Raw genomic sequence first — 26159 nt, forward strand, 5'->3', positions numbered from 1 at the left:
AATTGTTTCAGGTCATCATAGCTATTTATTCTCTGTCATAAACTGTAATTCTCCATTTCCCTTACTCCCACGTCAGGGGACTTGGTGGTTTACGGTGGGCAGTCGGTGGAATTTGAGTGAACTGTGGAAGATTTCAAAGAAAGATTATGTAGCAGGTTGTAGTACTAAGAACAAACCATAAAATATTCTTGTTCTCAATCACAGTTTGGCAGGACAAGAAGAGATAGGCTTACAAAACAGCATAAAGGATTTAGAAGTTGTGGTTATACCTGAGAAGGGATTTTCTTTGAGAGAACAAAGCAAATCATGGGATTGGCTTAATAAAGGATTTCCTTTATATGATTGAAAATGATAGCCTAGAGTCTGTCTAATTAGTCTCCATCTGGGGGTCGGTGAGGAAGCTAAGGATTTTTTGCATACTTCTGTTTAATAGGAGCATGAAATGCAGGTCGCGGTGCTGTCATAAAGATGACCTAGAGAGAGCTGAAGTGCAAGGCATATAGAACTGGAGACAAAAAAGATCTGGGAAACTGAGTGGGAACACCAGAAATGCCTCCAAATACTCAAATAGGAAGCAGAATACAAACGCAAGGCAACTGCTGATAGGTGTTTGAATTCTGCGTTGATAATATTCTAAACTAATTTTGCTAATAGCTAAATAGTGGTATAATCAGGGCTGTTACTTGAAACATCCCAGGCCTTGATAGATCTATGATAATTAAATTGGCTGCGTTCTCAAGATGCCACTGGTCTGACATTGACAGTGTCACAGCAGTGCCTTCAAAGCAGGGCTTCTAGTTGACACACCACAAATGTAACAAAACAGAGAAGTGGTCAACCGTGAACACAACCATGAAGCTGAGAGAATGGGTGGCAGCAGCTGCTTAGCTGGAGGAATGTGATTGAGATCATATTGGTGTTTTTTTGTGTAGAAATGGTTGTCTTAACACAAGAAAATTTTCACATTTTCCCTGAAAACCAATTCAATAAGCACTTTCTATATCTGGCCACTTTAAATATCAAGGGGAAATGTGCAGTCTCTATTCCGAGTTCCAAGCGCATTCCTGGTGCAGAAGAAGGGGTCTTTGCTCAAAAAGACTTAGAGGCCTCAGTTGTTTGGCACTGAGGGATCTGGGCTAGGAACTCCTCCATTTAAGCTACACTTTGAATCCACGTCCAAATCTAGAACATGCCCTCAATTTCTTATAAGAATTATAGTATAGCTCAGGTAAGAATCACTTTTCTTATGGTGTCGTGACTCCTGCCAGTAGTTTTCTTGAATATGTCATGTGTTTATAGTCAGAGAGGATCGAGAGACTTCGCATGTTGAAAAAAATGGCTGAGAGCTACTTTCTATTGAATGAGGAACAAGCGGCCCAGCTCTCCTTTCTCTCCATCCTCCCTCTCGTTCCTCATATTTTTCTTTGGGCTGAGTTTCTTTGGGGAGGGCTGTTGGAAGTGTAAGTCCAGTTCATCAAGCCGAGTGTGTGTCTGGGCCCCAGCAGCTCAGCGCTGTAAATCTCCCGGCACCGCACAGGCTCTGCAGTGGCTTGGGCCTCAGAGTGATAACTTGATGGTGGTGTTAGCACAGCTGGTATTCCACTCAGCATCATACATCCATCATTCCTGCCTGGGCTGGGTGGGGGCGCCCGGACAGGAGCACACTGCTCTCGGACTGCCATGGGCAGGCTGGATGATCAGCTTGCCAAGGTGCCTTTGGGGAAACTCAGAGAAAACCAGGGAAGGACAGGTTATAACTTGGGGTCGTGATTCTCCAAAGGTTCCTAAGATCTCAGGGCCCTAGAACTCAATTTTTGGGTGAAAATGTTTTAGCGATCTTTCAGTACTCTTTCCAGTTCTAGAGTTCTCATAGGGTGTTTCCAGGCCAACATAGGCTTGGGTTGATGGTGTTGTAGCACTAACCCTGATCTAGGCCAAGGCTCCGGAAGCCTGCCTTAGCAACAGCATGGAGCCTTGAGTGAATGCCGTTAGGAATTACTTGCTGTTTCCAGGAGAATGCATGGTAAAACAGAAATCCCTCTAATGACTTTGAACATGGTTTTTCCTCTTTACCTCTGCATTTGTGTTTATGTGGGTATGTTGAGGAGAAGGCATCAGGGATGGTTGGTCTCTTTGGTTATGAAATTATATGAATGAACATAATACTGTCTAAGACAAATTCTGAAGCAATCTACCCTTCTTCCCCCATCTCTAGAGAAGTCCAGAGAACAGGGGCAGGAGTAAGATTTTCCTTTAGCCCTCTTTGACAAAATAGGAGCATGCAAGAAATGTCCCTCTGATAGTTCAGGTCTGGTCCCAGACTTAGAAACAAGTAAGCGACAGAACTGCTGGGTAGTCTTCGCTTATGAACTTGAGAGCACCAATGCCCACATTTGCACATTGAAAGTGGTGTTGGCTGTAACACTTTGATAAGGACGTAAGCAAATGAAACAATATCTCACTGCAGATATATAGTCAAGAAGTATAAACTAGGACCCCCCAACATGACTTTAGCTCCTTATCATTAATTTCTTCTATTCCAGATGATCAGATGAACTCAGAGGAAAAGAAGAAGAGAAAGCAGCGGAGGAACAGGACGACCTTCAACAGCAGCCAGCTGCAGGCTTTGGAGCGTGTCTTTGAGCGGACACACTACCCAGATGCTTTTGTGCGAGAAGACCTGGCACGCCGGGTGAACCTCACCGAGGCCAGAGTGCAGGTAACCGAAATCTTCCCCTCCTCAGAGGCACATCTCAGAAGACTGTTTAAAAACACAAGGTGTAGGGGCCAGCCTGGTGGTGTAGTAGTCAAATTTGCATGCTCTGCTTCAGCAACCTGGGGTTCGCAGGTTCAGATCCCCAGAACGGACCTACATGCTGCTCATCAAGACATGTTGTGGTGGCATCCCACATATAAAACAAAAGAGAGGACGATTGGCACAGATGTTATGTCAGGGACAATCTTCCTCAAGGAAAAAGATACACAAAACAAGGTGTAGGTTTCAGGCTGGAGCTGGGACTAATAAGCATTATATATGGGCAGCATGAGGTCACAATCAGTTTCTAACTGTGTATCTTTGGGCAACATAGTATTTTTAAAAATCTAATTGAATGCCTTTAGGTGGGATGGAATATGCCTTTTTACAGGGCTCACTCCTCCTCTTTGTTTCCCATCCTTCCAGATTCATGTAATAAACATCGTCCACCTGAGCATTTGACTCCACACTTCCGAGTTTTCAATCTGAGCTTCATGTGGCCAAAGAGATGAACTCTCTGTCCCCATCTCAGTTTTCCTCCCCAGACTTTGGGAATGTACAAACCTTCAAGAAACTCATTATAAGTACACACGATTCTGGATACTGGTGGGAGTGGGAGATAAACACATTAAAGACATTGCACTTAGGACCTGTGTTAAGAGCACATTCAAATTGGGGCCAGCCCAGTGGTGCAGCCGTTAAGTGCACACGTTCCACTCTGGCAGCCCGGGGTTCACCGGTTTGGATCCCAGGTGTGGACATGGCACCGCTCATCAAGCCATGCTGTGGCAGGCATCCCATATATAAAGTAGAGGAAGATGGGCACGGATGTTAGCTTAGGGCCAGTCTTCCTCAGCAAAAAGAGGAGGATTGGCAGCAAAAGTTAGCTCAGGGCTAATCTTCCTCAAAAGAAAAAAAAAGCACATTCAAGCAGATGGCTCTTTGTTTCTGTGAAGTGAGGGAAGATAAGGACATGTCAGCCCAGGGTAGAGAGAGAACAGTGATTCTTTCTAACAATAGTGACATGACACATGAACTACAAGCCAGGCATCTAGAAATGACACAGTCTGTGATTAGTAATCATAATAATGATAATAATGTAATAACTAAACACTACCTGAGCCCTGAGAGGCCAAGCAGTCTTCTAAATACTTCACATAAATGAATCTGCTAATCCTCACACCAGTTCAATGAGGTGGACAGTGTTCTTCATCTTATAGATGAGGAAGCTGAGGCGCAGAGATGTTAAAGTGTTTTACCCAATGTCTCACAGTTAGGAAGTGGCTGAACTAGGATTCGAACACAGATACACAGATCTAGAGTTCATGCTTTTAAGCGCCACAGTAAACTTTGAATCAGTGAAAGTCTCCTGGCTAAATGCTTTTTCATGTGGTGCCTGTTCTCTCTGCTGACGGTCAAGACCTTATTGTCTTCCGTATTGCCACCGGTAGGCTGCTCTTTTAGTAAGGACCGTGGACCAAATCTGTCTTGTCTTCCTGAGGACATTATTTTTTGTATATCTGTGTTCAGTCTGGACTTGAGGGATTTCTTTATGCAAATGATGAAAGTTTTGACCACTGGGGACTTGAGCTAGACCCCAAGGCCCTTGAGAGTAAGAACCATGTGTATTCCATGGGGCACTGTATGCTGTGAGAGACATTTGCTGAGTTGAGGGAGAGGGTCCTGGAGCTCCCTTCAGTTGGAAAAGAAGGTGTGTTAGAGTTTTCCCCACAGGAAACAGGGACCTCGCCTAGAAATGCTCCCCAGGAGAAAAAAAAATGCCAATGACAAAAGGGGGAAGGTTATCTGGGCGCCATGGTGCCTCCGAGCACAGGTTAGAGAAAGCAGGAGTGAGGACGCGCTCGCTGCTGCTTGGCAATCCATCAGGGCTCAAGTGAGAGGGAGCCACAGGGACAAAACTCACTTTTTCTCTCTCCGTCCCGCCATCCAAAGCACAGCTCTGAGGTCTGCCTTCCCACATCCTCTTTCCTCATGCTGCTGACCACAGCTCTCTAAACATGCTCTGTTTCTACTCCTAAATCCCTTCCTCTCTCCTTCAAAATCCCTATATCTTTTATGCCCCAGGCTTGGCTTGCAGTGGTGTAATAAATAATTTTAGACCAGAAACCCACAGTACCTTGAAATACCATTTTTGCCATGGTGATCTGAATTTTAAATAAGGAAACCTGGACAGAGCAATGAGCAATGTTGGAAATTTTTTTTTTTAATGTGAAAGAGAAATCTGTGGGTTGGGGAGCTATCTTGCCCCCATTACAACAATAAGAAAACGCCTGTCTTATATGTTGAAACTATTTCATCTTCCTCCTTTCCCACGCTACTATGTCCCAATGGCTTTCAGAGCTGTAGACATTTTGTGTGTGAGTGGACAGAATTCTCCCTCCAAGACTTGCTTCTTCCTCCACGAAGTCTTACTTTTTCCCAGTCAGAACCACTCCCTTCTGACTCTGGCCTTTTTTATACTTTTGGTATTTATCACAACGTGACATGTATTGTATTCAGTTGTATGTGGGCCAACTTCCCCAACTAGACTGTGAAGATCTCTTGGACGGAAGCCATGTCTTATCATCTTTGTAAAATTTATTTTTTTCTTTCTTTTTCTCCTTCTTTAATTCCCCCTCAAACATTTATCAAGCACTTATTATACTCTTGGAACTGTTTTTGGCTTCCTGGGGATGAATAAGACCCTGGCCCTCTCCTTAAGGATGTAATAGACTGGAGGCAGAGAAGACAGATGTGTGTACCATACTGTTATGATGTAGTCAGATGATTCCTACACTAAAAGGATGTACAAGAATTAGTGATAGACCAGAGGGAGGAATGATCAAATCTGCCTGGGGAAAAAGGGTGAGATTACACATATATTAAGCACTCATTCTGTGCCAAGTCTCATAACAAACCTGTGTGTAGTCATTATTATTTCCTTTTGGTTAGGAGATGAAGGATCAGAGAAATTAAATAACTATCCAACAACACATCTTTACAGTAGTGGAGACAAGCAAAGTCTGTTAGACTTTAAAGCCATGTTCTCTCCACTACAACATTTTACAAAGGAGACGCTGTTAAAGTCAAATCTTGAAAAATATTATGTCTTTTGACACCTAGACAAAGAAGGGGAGACTATTGCAGGCAGAGGGAGCATTTGGTGTGAATATCCGCAGGTGGGGAGGAACTGAATACATTTGATAGTCTTGAGCCCAGGGCAGGAGTTGCAATGATGGAGGGCCAGAGCAAGAGGTCCCAGTGATGCAGGATGTGGCTGGATTGGTGGACAAAGAGCTGACTCCTGAACAGCCTTTGTTCCATGGTAAGAAGTTTTGACTTTATTCTATGAGGGACGGGAGCCAGTGGATAATATAAAGCAGGGCACTAATAGAATTATATTTGCATTTAAAGTGATAACTCTAATAGCAATGTGAATGGCACGTTAGAAACAAAAGAACTGGGAGGCTGCAAAGTCTGGAAAGAGGTGTCCAGATTCCACCTTAATGATTTCCACCCAGGCCCTTCAGGCTGCACGACTCCACCGGGTACCAACCCCATGGTATTTTATGTGAATATTCCTTGCAAGAGCTGTGCAACTGTTCCACTCCACACCACAGAATTTCTTTTTCCCATACTTTGTTACATGTTTCTATAATGGCACCTAAAATACTTGTTTTGCAGTTTTTCAAATTTACATGCTTGTCTTCTTTTAATAGACTATGAGCTGCTTCTGAGCAGAGCATGTCTCATCTCTCTGTTCTCAGCAGTTAGCACAGAGCTTAGAACACAGCAGGCACTCCGTAAAGATTTCTTGAATTAGTAAATGAATGAATACAATTCCTTGGCAGTCTGGAAGAGTTGTATGATCGTCATTCAGATGTCCTTGAATGATCCATTTATTATTTGTGTGAACTTCAACACATTACTTAATCTCATAGGACCCGTTTCCTCAGTGCTGAAATAAAAATAATAAAGCCTGATGTACGGAATTGTCATGATAACTATAAATAATGTTTGTCATGTGCTTATATAAGTTCCCAGTCCTAGTAGCACTTAATAAAGGGCAGGTTTACTGTTAGCTGTAGCTGATGCTGTCAGCACTACCCAAATCCCTCAAACCTTGCAATTAAATGTACTCCAGTCGGCTTCCAACCTTTAGCATTTGCATTTCTGTGCCACAAGCTTCTTTCTAGAACTCCAAGAGACTGCCCTGCCTGTGTTTAGCATGGGAGAAGTGCTAGAACATTAACAACCAGTGACGGACAGTAGCCAGTGTATGAATCCCCAGGCTTCTCACCCCTGGGCGGGAAGTATGTTTGCTGGTCAGCCCTTAAGGCCCCTGAGAGACTGAGCCACCACAGAGGGTGCTCGTTTAGTAGCACGTTCTGGAAGGTTCCTTTTCTTCTGTTACTTCCTCCTACTTGTGCTCCTTGCACCTCCCCAAGAAATCTTTTGCTTCTGCAATCCTTGTCACAGGGTCTACTTTTGGAAAGATGCAGAGTTTTCTTTAATTATCAATGAGTATCATGAAAGCAGATGAAGTTTTCACATTTTCAAGAATTTTGAAGAAACTTTTAAAATGTCATCTTATCTGTGGCAGAAGTCTAATGAGATTTTTCTTCTTGTTCTTGGTTACAACAGGGATTATAACCCATATTTTACTATCCCGTGGGTTAGACATGGATCTCATCTCTGGAACCTTGATTACTGGAAGTACTCCATGGTCCTGTTAGAATAGTCTTCACCCTTAATAGCTGTCTAAGACCGCCCATCAGGGAAGGATCGCGGCAGATTTCTCTTCTTCTAGGAAGAATTCCGGACCTATCCTGCATCTTCCCTGGGAAGGCATTATATGGTGAAATCAACCAGTAGTACTTCGTTCAAGTAACCTCTTCTTTGTTTCTCCTCTCCTTCCTCATGCCCTTTTCTCCTCCCAACATCTTCCAGGTGTGGTTTCAGAACCGAAGAGCCAAATTCCGCAGGAATGAGAGAGCCATGCTGGCCAATAAAAACGCTTCCCTCCTCAAATCCTACTCAGGAGATGTGACTGCTGTGGAGCAGCCCATTGTACCTCGTCCTGCTCCAAGACCCACCGATTATCTCTCCTGGGGGACGGCCTCTCCGTACAGGTGAATGACTGGCCCACCCTCCCTTGCTCCACTTCCACATGTTTCTCAGCGGTTGGTCACGTTCAAAGCTGCTTGTGCAGCTGTCTGACATTTCTTACTGGGTTAACCTCTTCAAAGACATTCAACTTGTTGACATCCCCAGATTTTCACAGGAGATTACTAGTTGCCCCAGGAGCAGGGTTTGGGGCAGAAGAGAGAGAGGCAGGCCAACAGCAATCTCTTCTTGGACTCAGGAACTCTTGCAAAGGTTTCAAAGATGGGGAAGAATCTAAAAGCAAAAGATCATTAAGCTATGCCCAGAGTCCCTCTTGCAACCATTCTGGAACAAGACTTTACTCCACTTCCAAATTTGAGATAGATTTGTTTTCTTATGCTCAAGTAGGAATTTAAGTTGCGAGGCTGTAAGTGTAGGACCGAAGGCAAATTTCATAGTAAGCTGATTTTGAATTAAAAGCAAAGGGAGGAAGGAAGGAAGGAAGGAAAGAAGGAGGGAAGGAAGAAAGGAAGGAAAGAAAGAAGGAGAGAGACTGAGACAGAGAAGGAAAAAAAACCCAAGAACATTCTGATCCCTTTCATGGCCACAGTTCTCTGTTAGTAGGTGGAGATGTCTGGTGATCCAAAATGCCTTCCCACTCTATTGGTAATTCTTATCTACTTATCTGAAGTTCTTTGGGGTCAGTTTGTATGGGTTTTTTAAAATATAAAGACAATGTATAATTTACACTAAACTTTTATATTAAAAAGGTCAAAATTTTTAAAGAGGCAAATAACAGAGTAATATTTCAATCTCTTGGAGAGTCATTTAACTTCCATTTCTTATGCTGTTCTGAAAATATAAGTTAATTCCAGAGGGAAGCTGAGACACAAGTGCCTAATGCATTGTCGTCAGTCTAAAGTGCCTTTCTTTGAACCTAAATGTGAGCGCTCTTGGAAGCCAGAGCAAGGCTGTTTGTTCTCTTTGGCCCATTGCAGCGGAGGAAGAAGTATTCATAAATTCATGTATTACGCTTTTGTTTACCTTTTTATTGTCAAGGTTAATTAATGGTTTAAGGAGAGGTTTTAAACTAATTATAAGAGATTATCTCCCAATCTAAGCTGAACTCCTGATGTGAAATGCCACATTGGTGAATTGGAAATACTTTTCAAAATTTGATCACACTAATTAAAGCAAAAGACCTCACCTAAATGTTTTTTCTATTCCAAATTAGTTCTTTGAAAGAAACACCATAAATGCATTTGGAAATTTCTCTTTTAAATCCCTCATCATGAAATTAGCCTGAATTACTTTGGTATTAGTACATAGAGATCCTATACATAGGAAATTGGAAATTGCTGTTGCTCTCAGACATAATATGCCTTGCTGATTTCAAAAGATTAGTCATGTTTGTGTGTCCTATTCAAAATTTGACTCCTGTCCCATAGGATTTACTAAAAATACAGTTTGAAGACCATTGTGAAATCACATATTCTTTACAATTTTAAATAAGTGGAAGACTGCTTTGTTTCTCTGGTAAACATTGATAGTTCATAGACTCATTAAGTGGCTTGGGAAACTGATGTGGTTCAAAGCTTGATGTTTCAAGGCCTCTGGTTTGAATTTGATCACAACCAGGAAGTATTGCTCTTTTTTCTACCTGGATCCTAGTTCGGAACTTTTCACATCAGCTCTCAACAGTCCAGATGGCTGTCATTTGGTCCACACTAGTGAGGGCTGAGGGCAGTACACTGCATGAGTGGGGATGAAATACTTGCTGAGTTAATATTGGGTTAGACAACCTGGGCCTCAGCAAAAGTTCAAGCCCCAGTGCCTGCATCATGTATATTTTGTATATGGGCATCTAACTGAAATTATTAACATGCAATTTATATGTGCCTTTTTGGGAAATGTTCTATTTTAATTGGAAAGATTATGTAGAAATACTAGATACAGTTTTTAAAAACATTCATAATTCCACCATCTTGACATAACTGTTGATTTTTGCAATTAGAGTTCAGTATTTTATATAGTGCAGCCTTAGTGTACATATACTTTTGTATTCTGCTCTTTTCACTTAAAATCATATAACTTAGTACTTTTTATTCATTTCATGGTATACTTTTATATTGTTTCTCTCTTAGATACAGAGTTTGTAAAAAATAATTAAAAATTTCATAGAATTTGATTGTTCATATTCTGTATGAAGAATAAGTTAACCTCCAGATATAAGTAGAAAAATGATGGTTTAAAGCATTAATTTAATCAACGACAATGTTTTTGACCCAATGTTGATTGGAGTGTTTATATTTTGATTAATTTCTAAAAGTGGCAAAAAGCTATTCTGTTATTTGGAGATTTTTCTGCTATGTTTAGAACCAAACTACATTATGATTTCACATTTTGAAGCTTGGTAGGAAATAAAAGTTTTGTTAAGGAAATATAAAAGAGAAACACGTGAAGAAAATCAAAGGAAATGATAGGCCTTTTGTGTTATGGGAAACTAACGCGCTATCTCTGTTGGTACTGTTATGTCAAGTTAGTCATCTCACATGTGACATTCATTAAAAGGCATTTCTCTTGGTTAATCCTTGGAACGCTCCTGTGTGGTAGCTCTGTCCTTGCTCTGGTTCCAAAGAAGAGACTGAACATTGCCCAAGTTTAAGCCTTCAGCAAGCAGAATTAGACTCAGTGCTCGTGATCCCTGTTTCTGTCCAACGTCTTAGGCCGCATAACCATATTTTCATTCAAATTAAAACTTACATTATATTGAAAGTAGTAAAAAACACAAGACTGGGAAACTACGTAAACACACCCTTTCGATTCAGAGTCTGTTTCAGATCAGTGAAGCATGCCTGCAGCTGAGTTCCACATTCTGGGGTGTGTGGGCATCCCCTTGGGATGACTGATGTGGCTTAGTCACACAACCCAGGGACAGTGAGCAGACAGTTTTGCCAGAGAGGACAGTTTCCTGACTTCCACAGCTCTCCCCTGGAAGAAGAGAGGAGGAAACCAAGATTCAAAGCAGTTGTTTGCATATGGTCAGAATTATGGGATGGGAAATAGCCAGCACATTTTTTTGTGGGTGTCTTTTGTATCCAGAGTGGTGGCTGTCTAATTTATCATCCAAACTGGGACACTTTTGAGAGTGAAAGGGAGTGCTATTAATAATGACCCTAGGACAACAGGCATAAACCGGGATTGTCCCTGGCAAACTGGGACATATGGCTCACTCTATTTATAGCATGTCATGACCTCATTCCTTCCCTTGAACATGTCAGAGGTGATGATGTCAGGCAGGCAACTGAGTGACCAGAAAGAGCAAAGCCTTCCCTAACAGAGACACTACTGTCCCGGCAGGTGTCTTCTTGATCTACCCGTAGCCAGTTGAAGGAAGCTTGTTTTTAGCACACACGCCCACTGCTTAGCTCAGAGCTGTTTTTCTTAGGCAAGGAAAGCACACACAAGCACCAGAGTTATGTAGACTCACAAATCTTGTGGTGCTTTGTCTCTTGGGTAGCAGTGATTAACTGAGTCCTGGACTTTTGACTGAAGTAGAAGTCAAAAGTTCATTTTAGATGAAGTAGTCAAGAAACCTTTCCCCAGAGACATCCTTTCCTATGAGAGATAGATAGAGAATGGCCTGGATCTGCAGTATTGGTCTGGAGTGCCATTCCCAGAGGGAGGGCTGGGCTCCAAGAAAACCAATGACAAGTGAACGAGAGGCCAGCTCTCCTTGTCCGCAGTTTCCCTCCCCCATCCTCCTCCTCCCTCATTGATCGTGGTCACGGTGCTGCCTGACATCTGCTGAACGCATTTGGCTCATTTCTCCCTTTCACACTTTCAAAAATAGATCCTCGTCCCTCCCAAGATGTTGTTTACACGAGGGGCTTCATAACGGATTCTAACGGAAGACACTGAAAAGGTAACTTGTCAGAGGGGGAAGAGGGTGGTTGCTGGGGGTAGGGTTTAAGTGGGAATTAAGTGTGTTCAAGAAAGTGGGGCTTGCAGTTCTAGAAATGTAAAGCAGCGAGCTCCTCCAATGGGGAATACTATTGTAAATCAGAGCTGCAAGAAAATTTGTTCATAAAGTTAAGGGTAGTCTGATAGTCTGGAGAAGAGCTCCTCAAAGATTACTGAGTGTATGAATCACCCAGGATCGTGTTACGACGTAGTCTCGGATTAGTAGGTCTGGAGCAGGACCTGGGATCTGCATCTCTAACATGCTCCCATGTGATGCTGATGCTGTGGACACTCGGTACATACTTTGAATAGTTAAGCTTTAGATGACTGTAGAATATGGGGCAGGCTTGGAAGAACTGTGTTCTTGTCCTGGCTCCTGTTGTTCCTCAGGCTGGTTGGATCATCAATCTCTTATGTAGCCTTGTATCTAACATTGAGCTACCAATAATTTCCCTACAGCATGTCTCAGGGGTGTTTGGAACCTAGAGGTAAGAAAGGTGCATTTCAAAAAGATCCTGAGACAATAGAAAGATGCAAGACTTCATATATAAAAACTTTTCTAGAAAGATGGCAGAAGGATCACTGGACATGTAGTGCAAACTGAAGGCTTATCAATGAAATGTAGTCAAGTATGTCCATTTTAAGTGCTAAATATACATTTAAAAAATCAACTTATGAATTTTAAAACCAGAACCTAGAAATGATTATTTAAATAACAAAAGATCACTTCCAAAAGGATTTGTAGGGTCTCTCTTTAAAAGTAAATTTCCCTAGGAAAACTGGTATTGAATTTTCTTAGATGAAGCAAGTACACCTCCATTGTTCTTGCACTGACCAGAGAGATGGTCTCCATCCTCTACACTTGACAGACAGAGTGGCAAAAACCTCAAGCTGTACAGCCTTTGGAAAAATCCCAAGCTGGTGAGACGCTAGGACCTCAGGAAGGCACACAAATTCTTTCACTGACAGATTTGTCTTTGGGGTGAAATTTTCAACAGCCTGTCATCATTTGTCCAAAAGGGCCAAATAGAAAACAAAGTTAGAGGTGAAAACTGAGTCAGGTACTATTTTTCCTCCAGCTCTCCTCAATCGTTTTGTGATTTGTGGACTTACACCGTGGGCGATTGGAAAGTGGATGGGCAGATGTCCTTAAGTTTCCTGGTTTAAAATCATACCATGTATAGTATTTTCCATACTTCTTTGGTGTTTGGCAGTCATTTTAATGCATTCTTCTTCATGACAACCTTTCAGGGTAGGTTGAAGTGATCAAAAATGATTTGTCCCCAGTGAACACAGAGCTCTAACCCTGCTGGTGGTTAGCATTCTGCTGTCCATGGCTGAACTCCATCTGTTAGGAATCTCCAAATATGGAGATGGAAAAATTTCAAGCTTACTTAAATGTGTCAGCTCTGCACAAGTCCCAGTGCAGATTTGCTGAATCAACAGATGGGACGCAAGCATTTCTTTTTCATCTCTAATTCCTCAATGTACTTTATTTGGCAATGTAGTTTCTTGGTCACAGACACAAAGAACTTTACTTTCTTAAAAACTAAACAGAAATGGTGCTTTAGCCAAACCCTACAAACCTAGTCCCAGAACTCAGCTTATGTTTGCATCCTGTTGCAGGAATAGGTGGGTCTTACATAGAAGCCAAGTCCAATGGGCTTGGTGTTGATAAGCAGGCTCTTGGTGTTATGTGCTTGATCTGTATAAATCACTTAGTTTTAATCTCACTTTTTTAATCCCAGGAAGCATAATCCTGCATAGGAATGAGTGGTCATTTTACATGGTTTGAATGGCCCTATAAAATTGGTTGAAAACAGCTAATTACTCTCATTGGTTTCTGTCTTGTGAGAAAATATTTCAAGGTTCTCTTTCTGTTCCTGACACAGAGCTTCAGAAGTTTTGATGACATGGAAAACAGGTGGTCATCAACAATCTTTCAGATTGGCAGTCACTCAAGGCTCTCTTGCATCTGTTGTCACTTTGGGAAGTGGGTCCTCTCCATGTTACTTCTAATGCTGTTTTTAAAGCATGATTAAGCTGCTCTTAGAATATCCACTCATTAATTCTGTCTTTTCTGACCTGTAACAAGTCTTGCTTGTCACTGGTATGTCAAAGGACTACTCACCGCTTGCCTATATGGCACTTTCAGTTCAAGTTGAGAAACTAGACCAATGCTAAGCTTCTGGAGGGAAAACAGACTCCTAATTCTTGAGTGTGTGCACAAAATGTCACTATAGTCTTTACTTGTAGAGTTCTATATTCTAAATGCTTGTTCAGAGGCTGTGAATGAAGACTGCCTCTGACTCTTACTTCTTATAGCTATGTAATGCTGGACTAAATTAGATCAATTTTTGAAAGTTTATAATTTTCCTAAACATTTATCAAGTGAAAGTGTTGCCTCTTATCAAGCTCCTAGGGAACTGCAAAACTCACTCATTAATTTGACTGCTTTTTTATCCTCATGCCCCACTAACTTGAGGGCTTCCTACAAGGCAGTGTCATGGCCTCACTAATGATAACACCACCACAGTACAACCAGACAAGGGTGCTCTTCTCAAATCTGGAAACACAGGCTGCCATTTAAGGGAGAATGTCTCAGTGAAAATCAAATTTCCTGTGCAAAATATAACCCTAATTTCCATTAATTTGTTTTTGAGATGGAAAGTGGATCAACATTCATCTCATTTGGGATATTAATATCTGGGCTGCATTAGAGAGAAAATCTCAGTATTTCCAAGAACTACGTTACCACACTAAGTCTTTAGAATATCAGATGACTTTAGTAAACTATAAAGTAACTATAGAAAAAATGGTCATATAATAGGTAAAATTGAAATCACAACTATAGTACAAATTTCTAGAAAATAGTAACAGCATCTTTAGTAAACTCAAATAACGCCCCAAGTTTCCAGTTCTCTTTGTCTGAGAAAAATAGACCATACCTCTGATGATCGAAAAAGGAGAGAATTTCTATTAAATAGGAATTAGTTGTGCAGAATCTCAAAGGATAGAAAACATATCCCTCAGAAGGCCAAGTACTTAAAAGCACAATACTCCATGACAAGCTACAATTTGCCAATTTTTTCTTTGTGCTGTCTCATGTAGTTTCAGCTTCTGTTTTCAGAAGTCATTCAAAATTATTCTCAGTACTTAACAAATAATACAGATAACTCACAATTCCAGCTTCTCTCCCATGCATGTTAAATAGTACTATGTCGCATCTTTAGGGCTGAATTCTCTCACAGAAATCTGGTTGAGAAAGACTGACTTGGTTAATTCCATGATCTATAACTTAGGTACATTTCCCAAATCCAATCGTCTCTCTTTTTTTTACCTACTTAGATCTTTGATTTCTTTGAAATCTTAGATTTCGGTATATCCTAGAAATTTCTTGGGTATAGGATTTACACATTTGCATATTCTCCTGGTGGAGTCTTCAGTGTGAGCATGCCATTCATGTAGGAATTAAATGACGATATCTACTTGGGTTTTGAAAATAAATGAAATTTCCTGGTATATTATTAAAAAAAACCTTGTCCCATTTTAAAGGGTTGTTCTGATCATTTATCTGACTCCTAATTGAAACCTGCTTTAACTGGGGACTCTTCTTCTGCCTCTGTCTTTTGGTAGATGGTGGCAAAAGTCATAGTCTAGTCTATAAATCCCACCTGCACTAATATTTGTTCATTTTCTTTACTATTAACAGATATTTTTGATAGATCTGAGAATCTGCAGTCATCAGCCTCGGCTTAGTCATGTCCCTTAGTATTTTGCTCATTCTATTAAGACAGAAAAATTAACAGGAAAGACTAGTTCCTCAGAATAAAAGCATATTGGGGAAAATATTTTTAGAATCATTACTCACTGCTGGATGACAGAGATCAATGACGTGGAGCAGGAATCAATTTAATCATACTATATCAATTTATTTCCCATTTATTTACTCATTTGTTAAGTACTTTCTTAAATGCCAAATATATGCTAGGTATGGTGTCCATTCTACCTGGGGCTACAGTGGTGAACAAGGCACATGTGGTGTCTAATCTATGGGCTTGCAGTTGAGGAGTCAAAATACGTGCTAAAAGGCAAATTACAGGATGCTATTGGAGAACTAACTTTGTGTAGACGGTTAAGATCATCTACCCTGAAATGAGTAGGAGTGACGCAGGGAAAAATGAAATGGAAGAATGTAGGATTCTTTTGGAACCCTTCTGAGTCTTCCCTCTCCTGCCATAAGACATGCACACACACACACACACATGCTCACACACATGCCAGTGCTACAAAGATTTTAAGCTAATGATGTGTATTTCTGGAAAGAACTAGTGATCTGGGACCAATTATTTTTCTTTAACCTAATTTTCCTGGGTTAATTGCTAGTCACTGAGCTGCAATAGGCTATTGTGAGTCTTGACCATAAGACTTGATTATAAGTCTTGACTATAAGACTTACATTTGGTGTCCCAAATAAGTATTAATGACAGTCTCTCTATGTGTAGAGTAGCTTTAGTTTTCTCTCTTTCTGGTCTGTCACTTGATCCCCAGAACCACAAACTCCTGTGTGGCTGACAAAATTGCATTGGAATGCAGGCAACAGAAGAGCACATGTCATTCCATTTATAAGTCTATCTCATTCCAGTCCTCAGTTGAAAGGGGTTTTGCTAATCTTAGCAACAACTAGAAACATTTTCATTTAATTAAAATGAGTTTCCTTTTAACTGTTTCTTATAACGTAATGGATATTTTGCATCCATGTCTAAGAAACCATTAGTTTTTCCTTTAGAAAGTATTCATGGCTGCAATTAATAGAAAACTGCTAGTTACAAATTTCTGCCCAGTGGTATTCCTAGGTTTTAATTACAATCTCTGACAATGAGAAACAACTTCAGGTTTTTCTCAGCAATAAGGACAATGAGAAATAGTTACCTCTGAGGTCACGAATCCTGAAACTGGAGACTTTGCTAGTTTGTCTGGGAGATTTAAACGTTTTCTAAATAACTGACCCAAAAGGCAGCGTGAGCTACTCAAGTACTTTAAGGAGAAGCTATAAACTCCAGGCCAATCGGGATGGGAAGCTCTTGATTCAGCAATACTTATCCTATCAGCCAGCGAACCCAGAATGGCAGAGAAGTTATCTTGGTCTGTTTAAATGGTTCTCCAAGTGCACTATTTAATATGGTGTTTATTGGTTATCGAAAATATGTTCGAGTTAAAGTCAGCTACCTAGAATGAAGAAGGCCCTTTAACTTCTTTTCAAATGCCTGCTTCTCTTCTTCCTTGCTCCTACAGGCTGGTGATGTAGGCAGGAAGAGAGATTAAATACTGTTTTAATTGTTCAGCTGATGAAACACCTGCTACTCAACATAAGCAACTTTCTTCTCTCACCCCAGAAATAAATCGTTACTCACTGTATCCAACACAGCAAATACCTCTGCCCCTGCCTTGCTCCACTCTCCACTGCTGTCCCCTGCCCTTCAAAACACTACCACCCTTTCCCAAGGGCCTTAGACTCCTGGAAATCTGGGGCTGTGAGGGACCTCAGAGGTCGTCTAGTCCAACTCCCGCCCTTGCCTGCCCACACCTTGAGAGTTGCATCCCTCTGGGGCGCAGACTTGCAGCTTTGTGAAACTAATGCCTGATATTCTCCCTGCTCTCTCCTTTGTCCCTACAGCGCCATGGCTACTTACTCTGCCACATGTGCCAACAATAGCCCTGCACAGGGCATCAACATGGCCAACAGCATTGCCAACCTGAGACTGAAGGCCAAGGAATATAGTTTACAGAGGAACCAGGTGCCAACAGTCAACTGAGGAAAAAAATAAATAAACAGGCCCGAGAAGAAATCAAAAACCATAAGACACCTATCCTGCTCTGTCATTTCTTCATCTGCTGGAAAAAAAAAAATAAAAACAAACAAACAAAAAACAGAACTAAAATATTGGGACCATGGCAGAGAAAAGCAGGAGAGGAGCAAAATGAAAATTAGTTACCAAATGTTCCTCCTCCCTCTGGGATACCACCACCACTTGTTTCTGTGTGTGTTAATTTTGTTTTTCCTTCTATTCATGCGCTTTGCTTAATATACTCCGAGCTTCTTCTGTTAGGTTCAGACCACCCACCCCAATGATGTATGGGTTTTAAAAAAATCTACAGCAGCCAAAGAAACCATATAAATATTCAGAACAATTGTCTATAGTCTCCTCAATGACCTATTGGAACCTCAGTGCCTTACCCTATCCATCTTCCCAATTCTCTGTATAGAAGCTCTAAGAACTTCTGAAAAGCCAAAGTCTTTCTGAAGAATCTGTGCCAGACATGATTCCCTTTCTCATTGTCTCCATCTCTGTCGGTCATGGTAAGATTTTTCCATCAGCTACTGGAAAAAAAGCAATTGTGCACAACATCTGGTCACTGGCCTCTCTGATTCAATGTGATTGGCTGTGTCTGGCTAATTCTAAGCTCTAAGCTCTAGATTTAAGCTCTAGATATAAGCTCTAGATTTAAGCTCTAAGATATAGATGATAATATTGCCATCACTACCACCCCTCACCCCCATCCAAACAATCAGCCATCTCAAGTTAACAATATTTGTTGTTTTTGAATGATTTGCTATCGTGGGCTATTTGATAGAAGAAATATTTTTCACTTGAGAGAGGGAGGGAAATTTCTCTAGGAAAACAAAGACTGAGTTGTGAAAGGCATGGCCTACATCTCTTTGGTGCCTTAAGGGTAGTCAGATGCACACTTATATATATACTGTATATATTTATATATTATATATATATATAAAATATTCTTGCAAGCTTCAGTTTGCAGTTTCTCAAACACTACGAAATGCAAATTTCGCACCACCACCACTGTCCTTACCTCTATAGCGATGAGATGTTCCATTAGGGATCCTGTTTCCTTGCTTTCTCATTAAGGCCACAGAGCAATCGATAGGGCAGCTGTTTGAGAACAGGTTTTATTTTTACCTTGGGACTTTAAATAAATTAGAAACTATTGAGGCTATAAAAATGTCCATGAGTTTGGAGCCTGAGCTCTGGTGGAATGCTGGCACATCCTGATCTGTCATGAGAATTCCTCTTAGAGAGAGGAGGAAAAGCCATTTAGTCATCTGCCCTGTCTCTATGCAACAGGAACCTGAAAGACCCAGGTTTATGTGGAATGCTTAAAGATTTGCCTAAATTGTAAAAGTTTAAATGGTAATTGTGGGTTATTTTAGTTTTCTAATATTTTGAAATAAAGTTTAGTATCTAGGGCTGGGAGCCAGGACTGACCTTTCTTTGTTTCTTTCCCCTTGTTTCCAGCTGTGCTTTTTTAATTTGTCAGGTGGACTTGACCAAACCACATTACCATGCTGTGCCTCAGTTTACTTTTTTGCAAAATGGGTTTAACAATACTTACCTACCTCACAGGGGTGTTGTGAGGCTCTGTTCATTCGCTCCTTCGCTCTTTCCTGTGTTCTCTGTATGTCCAGCACTTTGTAGCCATGGGAGGAAAGGGACTCTGAAAGTTAATAGAAGGATACAGTACCTGGAAGCCTGGTTTTCTAGCAAGGGAATGCGACCTTGCTGTATATACTTATAACCTTGCATTTGGAAAGGGGAAATAGGTTTATAATTTACAGACCTCTCAAAAATCACATCGTTTGACCAAAGAATAATTTAAGACACACAGAATAGACATATTTTTGACATATTTCCATCCTGACCAGCTTGGCTCTTATAATTTTAGTTATCAGTGATTAAAAAGCTTTAGATTGATTTTGGCCAACTATGCCAACTTTGAGTACAGAAAAGGAATTTGAAGTTTAAGATGCACTTTTAGCACACATTTGTTATTCCTTGGGCATATCAGATTGAGAAAACGGTGGTATTTTTTCAGTCAAATAGCCACCAAACTGAAAATGTTATTTCAAATGTTGATTCTGTTACTTCCTTTGATAACGAGAAGGAAGCTCATCTAAAGCATTTTGCTCTTATCAACTGATTCCCTCTTCTTTTAACCTAGTATTGAAACATTTCTTACTGAATGGTTCATGTAGGCTGGCTGAACAACACACATTACTTGCTTCCTAAAGAGTCTCTCAACTAATTCTTTTGTCTCACTAGCTGCTGCAGATTATCAAATTTCAAAGGAACCGTGTATCCTAACAGATTTAAACATTCTTTGTGAAATGAGTTTAATCCAAGACATTGGTGAACTTTTGGAGTTTGGAGTTTGGGGAGAACAGCTAAAAGAGGATTTGGGTCATAGTGCAGGGAACAGAAATCGCACATTAAGAGATTTTACTATGAAGGGGAATCTTAGAAGAGGGAGTAAAGAGATAGAGGGTTATGTGAAACAAAGCCTTTTGAAGCATTCATGCTGACATCCATTTTCCGTGGGGAACAGAGAAGACTGAAGCCATGACCCAAATGGGAGATGAAACTGGGCAGTTTTACCCAATGCCTGGGCAAGCAATATCTGGGAATATCATAAAGTGCTGGTCAGCCATAGGAACTTTCATTGTTGGTTAATAATACCACAAGCATCTATTATCTAAGCACCTGATCAAGAAGTATACACATGGTTCAAGCACTCAGTTTTGTTCATTTATTATTGATTTTAAAAAAACAGAAGTTTGGTATGTGATTTGGAGGAGTAGCTTTCTGGCTCCTAAGCCAGGCGTCAACAGAGGGTCTCAGGGCCACAAAGTATGAAAGCATGCCCCTGTTCCTCACCATCATTGTACCCAGACACGGGTGAATACATACAAACTGCCTGTGCCCCCAATCCCTCCCCAGACAAGATGCTGAATTGTAGGATACTTGACACATTAAATCAAATCAGAAGAGGTGACCGAATAAAAAAGGGAATGACATTTAGGGTATAAAGATTTCATAAGAAATGTAATATGTAAATTATATCTTGCTTTATGATGTAAAATATACATTGTCTGCGCTAGAATAGAAATGATTCCTTTTCAATAAAAAGAAAGAAGGATGCTACTATGTCGTCTTTTGTTATATACATTTGAGTCTGCTGATTCTTTTCTCTTTGAACTTCAAAAACAGATCTGCTAGGATCTAAGGTTACATTCAGAAAAGAGCGAAAGTAAGATGGATTTATGAACAAGAGAACTTTTATCAGAGTGTGATATTATTTCCTAAAAAGGAAAATAATCTATTGTTCCCCAAAAGCAAAGACAATGGTGGGAGGAAGTAAGTAAAGGGTGGGACTTTTACGAGAGTGTAGCTACTCTTTTGCCCATATCTTTAGCATCCACAATACCAGATAGCATATGACAAAGCAGACTTCATATAAAGTACAGCCTTTTATTTTAGAATAAAGAAGCAAAACAGTAAAATTTCTATGGTGCCTAGCATTGGGTGTGTGGTAACGGAGGCAAGAACAGAAAACCCAAATTTGGAGACACAGCTTCTGTTTTCATACAAATTAATACCTGATTTAGAAGGCAACTCTAGCGTGAACAAAGGTATGCAACAGTTCAAGACAACAAATGACTAAGTGTCAATCAAATAGAGCAGACGGGAGTTCAGAAGAGGAAGAAAGAAAAGACTGTGAAGTGGAGTAGGAGAGGGTTTCATGGGGGAACTGGGACTGAGTTGCATCAGCCAGGATTTGGGCAGGAGAAGAGGAGGCGACGGGCTTTCCACTGGGGGAGTGGAGAAGACGGCATGAAGGGAGCGATACAGGAAGGAGGAATTCGTGTTCAGGGACGGGGCAATATGGGCCTAGATGGGACGGAGAGTTTATTTTGAAACAGAATAAAAGAAAACACTGGAGATGGGAGTTGAGTCTTCATCTTGGTGGGTATCGTGTGTCAGACAAAGGAGTTTGGCCTTTTCCTCAGGCGATAGAGATCCGTTGACAGTTATGAAGCAGAAAAAAAATGCCATGCCAAAAAAACACTACTTTAGCAGAATGATTGTGGTAAAAGAATGAAGATAAACTAGAGGAGAATAGGAACTGGAAGCAGAAGAACAGATAGAAGGGGAGCAAAAAACAAAGGATGACTAGGAAACCTCTTGCAAGGAAAGAATTAACAGACCTTCATGGCAGGAAAAAGAGAAAGGAGTTGAAGACAACACTGGTTCAAAGCCTGGGGACTAGGAGAATGAATCGCAGAGAAAACTGACAATCAACAGAAACAGGAGAGATCCGGTACAGGAAATGATAATTGCAGTTTTAGATGTATTATTGAATTTGAAAACCAAAACGTAAGAGTCCAGTAAGTGAAGATATGAAGTACGGTTTGGAGCCAAGATCAAGGATAGAGATAGAAGTTTGGGATTCATGTTTAAGGAGGTGACTCCTCGAGGTACAAAAGCGAATGAGTGCTTCAAGGACAGAGGATATCACTGTGACTCAAATAATTATTCTAATAAATGGCTTTTAGAAGCAGTTTCAGCCCAGGAAAGAACATCCACACTTCTGGAGAGGGCCTCCAAAGGCAATTTACGAGGAGCTGTTTGAGAAATTGGAGAAGGATCAGCTTGTTTGTTATCCAGGATTAAGAAAAGAGAAGTTTTCAAAAAGAAAGGGATGTTTAATATACTCAAATGCTGTAGAGCAGATCAGCCATTGGATTAGTGAATTTCTAGAGTAACAAGTTTGCTCTAAAGTAAAAAGTTTACCAAAGTCCTGGAAGAAGAAGGTAAATTTTGGCAAGTTATGGTAAGAATAATTGCTTTACAAAAAAAGTAGAAGCAGTGGCCATAGAATATTTGCTTGAGACTTTTGGCGCTGAGAGCTCAATTTTAATAAGGATTCTTTCAGTTGCAGGTGGCAGAGATCTATCAAACTAGTTGAAATTACAAGCAGCTTTAATTAAGCGACACTAAGGTTGCCCACTGACCCCAGAGCAGTGCTGCGGGAGCCAGAGCAGCTCTGGGGATCCTGGACCCTGGAATGAGACCCATGCTCTTAGACCAGGCAAGACACCCTGCCCTGGGCCCCACCAGCACTCCTCTGATTGTGCTCCTCCCCTGGGCAAAGAGTCTGTGGAGACAGCCCCATGTGCCCACCTGGAACCTGCACCCCTCATTGTAGACCATCCTTTAGGCACTTGGGATTTGGAATTCTCTGTCCAAATGATCCAGAACCCTCTATCAGGGCCTGTGGAGGTCACTGTTTTGGGGGTCAGGGTTTGTAGATAACCTTTGGATATGCACGATGATGCAGTTGCCACCTGTGTATGCACAAGTTTGCTTTTGGTGCAGGATGGGGCTGGGGTGAGAAGAGCAGTGGGCAGGCCACAGGCTGGGGGGCAGGGTCCCACCGTCCCTACACTGACATGTTCTGGAAAAAGACTTCAAATAGTCTGAGGATTCTAAATGTAAACCTGGCTTTTCAGGTCATTAGGAAGGTGTATTCATTAAGGTAGGAGGGTAGAAGGTAATTTGTTTAACAGTTTGGTAGCTTGATTTATAACATAAATGTATGGATGTAAATATAGGGGCTTTCATTTGTGCTCTTGCACAGGCACTGTACCAGCATCCAAGTAGATGAGCCAGACACACCTCCCTTAAGACCTGGCGTGGCTCCCTTTTGATTCAATTTCTGCAGACACCATTAACTAGAAATCAGTGCTGGAAATCATGTTGAGTCCTAATTCTTGCATCTGAATCTATCCTGGCCCCACTTTTTTTTCTCTTAGAAATGGGACTCAGAGCTCTGCTCATCCCTATGGAACTTAGTTTAAAGCCATCATCTAGTCTTCAGCCTTGGGACAGGGTGACCAAAGAGTTTTGAACAGAGTTGATCTGCTCCGTATCTTCAGGCAGCATCTTAGCATATTGTAATTTACAGTGGATGGGGGTTGATACCTTTTATCAGGCCTGTGGGGAGAGGGGAAGCAGAGAGGTTTGGGAAGGGGCCAAGAAAGGAGACTGCCAGTCATTTCTCTAGCTCCCTTTAAGCCCCAATACTTTCCACTGTGTTCCAAACGTCCAACTTTACTTGAAAAGGGGGAAATTCTTTCACCTTTCACAGAGTCTGCTATGGTCTGACCCTCAGGGGTCGTGGAGATCCAGCACTGGGTTGAGATCCTCCCTATTCCACAAAATTCCTCAGGTCATCTCGTTCTAGGTTTGAAGGACTATAACAAATTACACTCCACTTTTATCTATCCATTTCTATATCTTCAGGGACATTTCAGCTGCAAGTGGTAAAAACACAATTGAAATTAGGTTGAAGTATTTAATTAGGGGAATTATTAGATGGATGGAGTAGATCACAGAATGAAAGGAGGAGTTATAGGAATCAGGGCAGCTCTGAGAAACTCAGGTCCTGGAACTGAGACCTGACATCACCAGAACTGTCTGTCTGTCTCTCATCTCTGCAGCCTACTGGCAGATGTGGACTTTATCCGCTCCACTTTGGAAAAAAGATCTGATAAGCAAGCTCCTGGTATAAAAATCCTGGGAGAGGTCTTTAACGTCTTGGCTTGGTTTGTGCACACCCAAGACCCAATCACTGTGCCCTGGGCGTGGAGGTGTACCAAGCATCCAGCCCAGGCTTGCCTGCCTGTATCAGGCACCACTTGAGTGCCAATACAACTCCTCTTGTCCTCACCTCTAGCTCTAGTCACTACTGCAGCACTCAGTGCCCAGGATATTTCCAGCATCCTATAGATAGAACCTCAACTGAACCAATGGATAAATGTTCTCCACTTTTGTCTACAGGCATATAACTACTGAGCATCAGTCCCCATAGCAGTAGTGGCCACCCTGATAGCACATCCTTGCATTGGTTTTCCCTTTCTACATTATTATTCCCTCAGTCCCTTGTTCATGTTTCCCGGGATCATTTTCCAAACCTGCGTGTCACTCATTACCTCCAATTATGCTTTTGGGTGTTCTTAAGAAAACTTTTGGGTATGCTTAAGAAAAGGTGTGTTCTTCTTGCCAGGGACATTGTCCCCAAAATTATGTAGATTGAGTAGTTGGGACCTGTTGCTACCAGAAGAAGGAGAAGGAAATGGAATGTAGATAGACAAAAGTAGTACAGATCCTCCAGAGCAAGGAAGAAGAGACAAAGCACTGTTGATGGTAAATTGTTTTCCAGCTCAACTGGTATTAACTATTTCTTTTTACTAATGTTGGCAAATATTTGCTGGAAATACTTGAATTAAAACCACATCAGCTTCTTTCCTTTTTCCTATGGAATACAGAACTAGCATTTCAGTAAAGTCCATTCAGTCTTCTTTCTGTACAAACATGAAATCCCGGCATCTCTTATAGTTAGATGTGGTCTTGTGACCAGTTTCTGGCTGATGGAATGTGAGCAGAAATGGTAATTAACAAGTTCAATCCTGGCTCATCTCTCCCATTTGCCCTCTTCCTTGCTCTTTCTTCCATCTGACTTCCTGATATGACAACTTCTGGTCAACTTTGGGAGCCACAGCTTAGAGAAGGTAAAGCAACCATCAACCTGGGACCCTGACAAGCGACTGTAGGAAGTAAAGCTGAAATCCTCACTCACCTGGAACCATCTTGGAGTGTCATGAGACAGAGAAAGAAGGTTCTATTCTGCTGAACCATTATGTGACAAGGTCTATTTGTTCACCGCAGCTCAGCCCAACCTAACTAATACAACTCCTTCCCCTTTCTTCTCTCTTTCTCTCCTTTCCTTCCTCCCTTACTTCCTTCTTTCCTTCCACATCACCTGCATTTCAAGATCCTGGTAACTCACAGACTTATAGCTTTCAATGACCACACATTCTATTCTTCCACATTGGATATTTGAATATTTTAATATATAGTTATGTATCATCTTGTGCCCTTTGGATTCTACCTAATTAAGTAATTGAATGTTGTAGTAAATGAATACACTAAATAACACTTTCAATAAATTAATGCCTGACACTCTGAAGTTCCTGAAAAATCTCTCAAAATGTTATCCTAGTTAAAAAAAGGCAGCATTCCTAAAGGGAAGATAGCCAGGTCATCTATAAATTGAAGGCATCTGAAAACTATTTCCTAGAGACACATATTTATTTACTTAGTGTCACTCACTTAAGCAGAGGTAAAATAAGGCTAGCAATCCTGGACAGCTAGAGAAACTCACACATGTGCACAGGAAGACATGAACAGAAATGTTCATTGCAGCATGGTTTGCAATAACAAAATATTGGAAACAAACAAAATGTCCATCAATGGAAGAACAAAGTGTGATATATTCACACTATGGAATACTATTCAGAAACAAAAATGAACAAATGAACCACGGCTACATATATCCACTTGGATATCTCTCAGAAACATAACTTTAAGGGGAAAAAATAAGCTGCAGAAGGATGTATAACGCTGTTTTTATAAAG

General features: G+C 41.0%; 1 protein-coding gene across 3 annotated transcripts in view; it reads left to right on the forward strand.

The window, feature by feature from the left end:
• PRRX1 (paired related homeobox 1) overlaps positions 1–26159 on the forward strand; it is a 95628-nt gene that overhangs the window by 51080 nt on the left and 18389 nt on the right. The window contains exons 2-5 of one of the 3 annotated variants that reach the window (XM_070267663.1): positions 2544–2719; positions 7706–7887; positions 11715–11786; positions 17502–18021. In XM_070267663.1, the coding sequence (XP_070123764.1) occupies positions 2544–2719; positions 7706–7887; positions 11715–11769 (413 nt within the window). In that variant the 3' untranslated portion in view covers positions 11770–11786; positions 17502–18021. Of the gene's footprint in view, positions 1–2543; positions 2720–7705; positions 7888–11714; positions 11787–17501; positions 18022–26159 lie in introns of those variants that run through there. The other 2 variants (XM_023640540.2, XM_001495718.5) reach the window with 2 other exon arrangements.

The sequence above is a fragment of the Equus caballus genome, chromosome 5 (genome assembly GCF_041296265.1).
Source record: "Equus caballus isolate H_3958 breed thoroughbred chromosome 5, TB-T2T, whole genome shotgun sequence".
Lineage (NCBI taxonomy): Eukaryota > Metazoa > Chordata > Mammalia > Perissodactyla > Equidae > Equus > Equus caballus.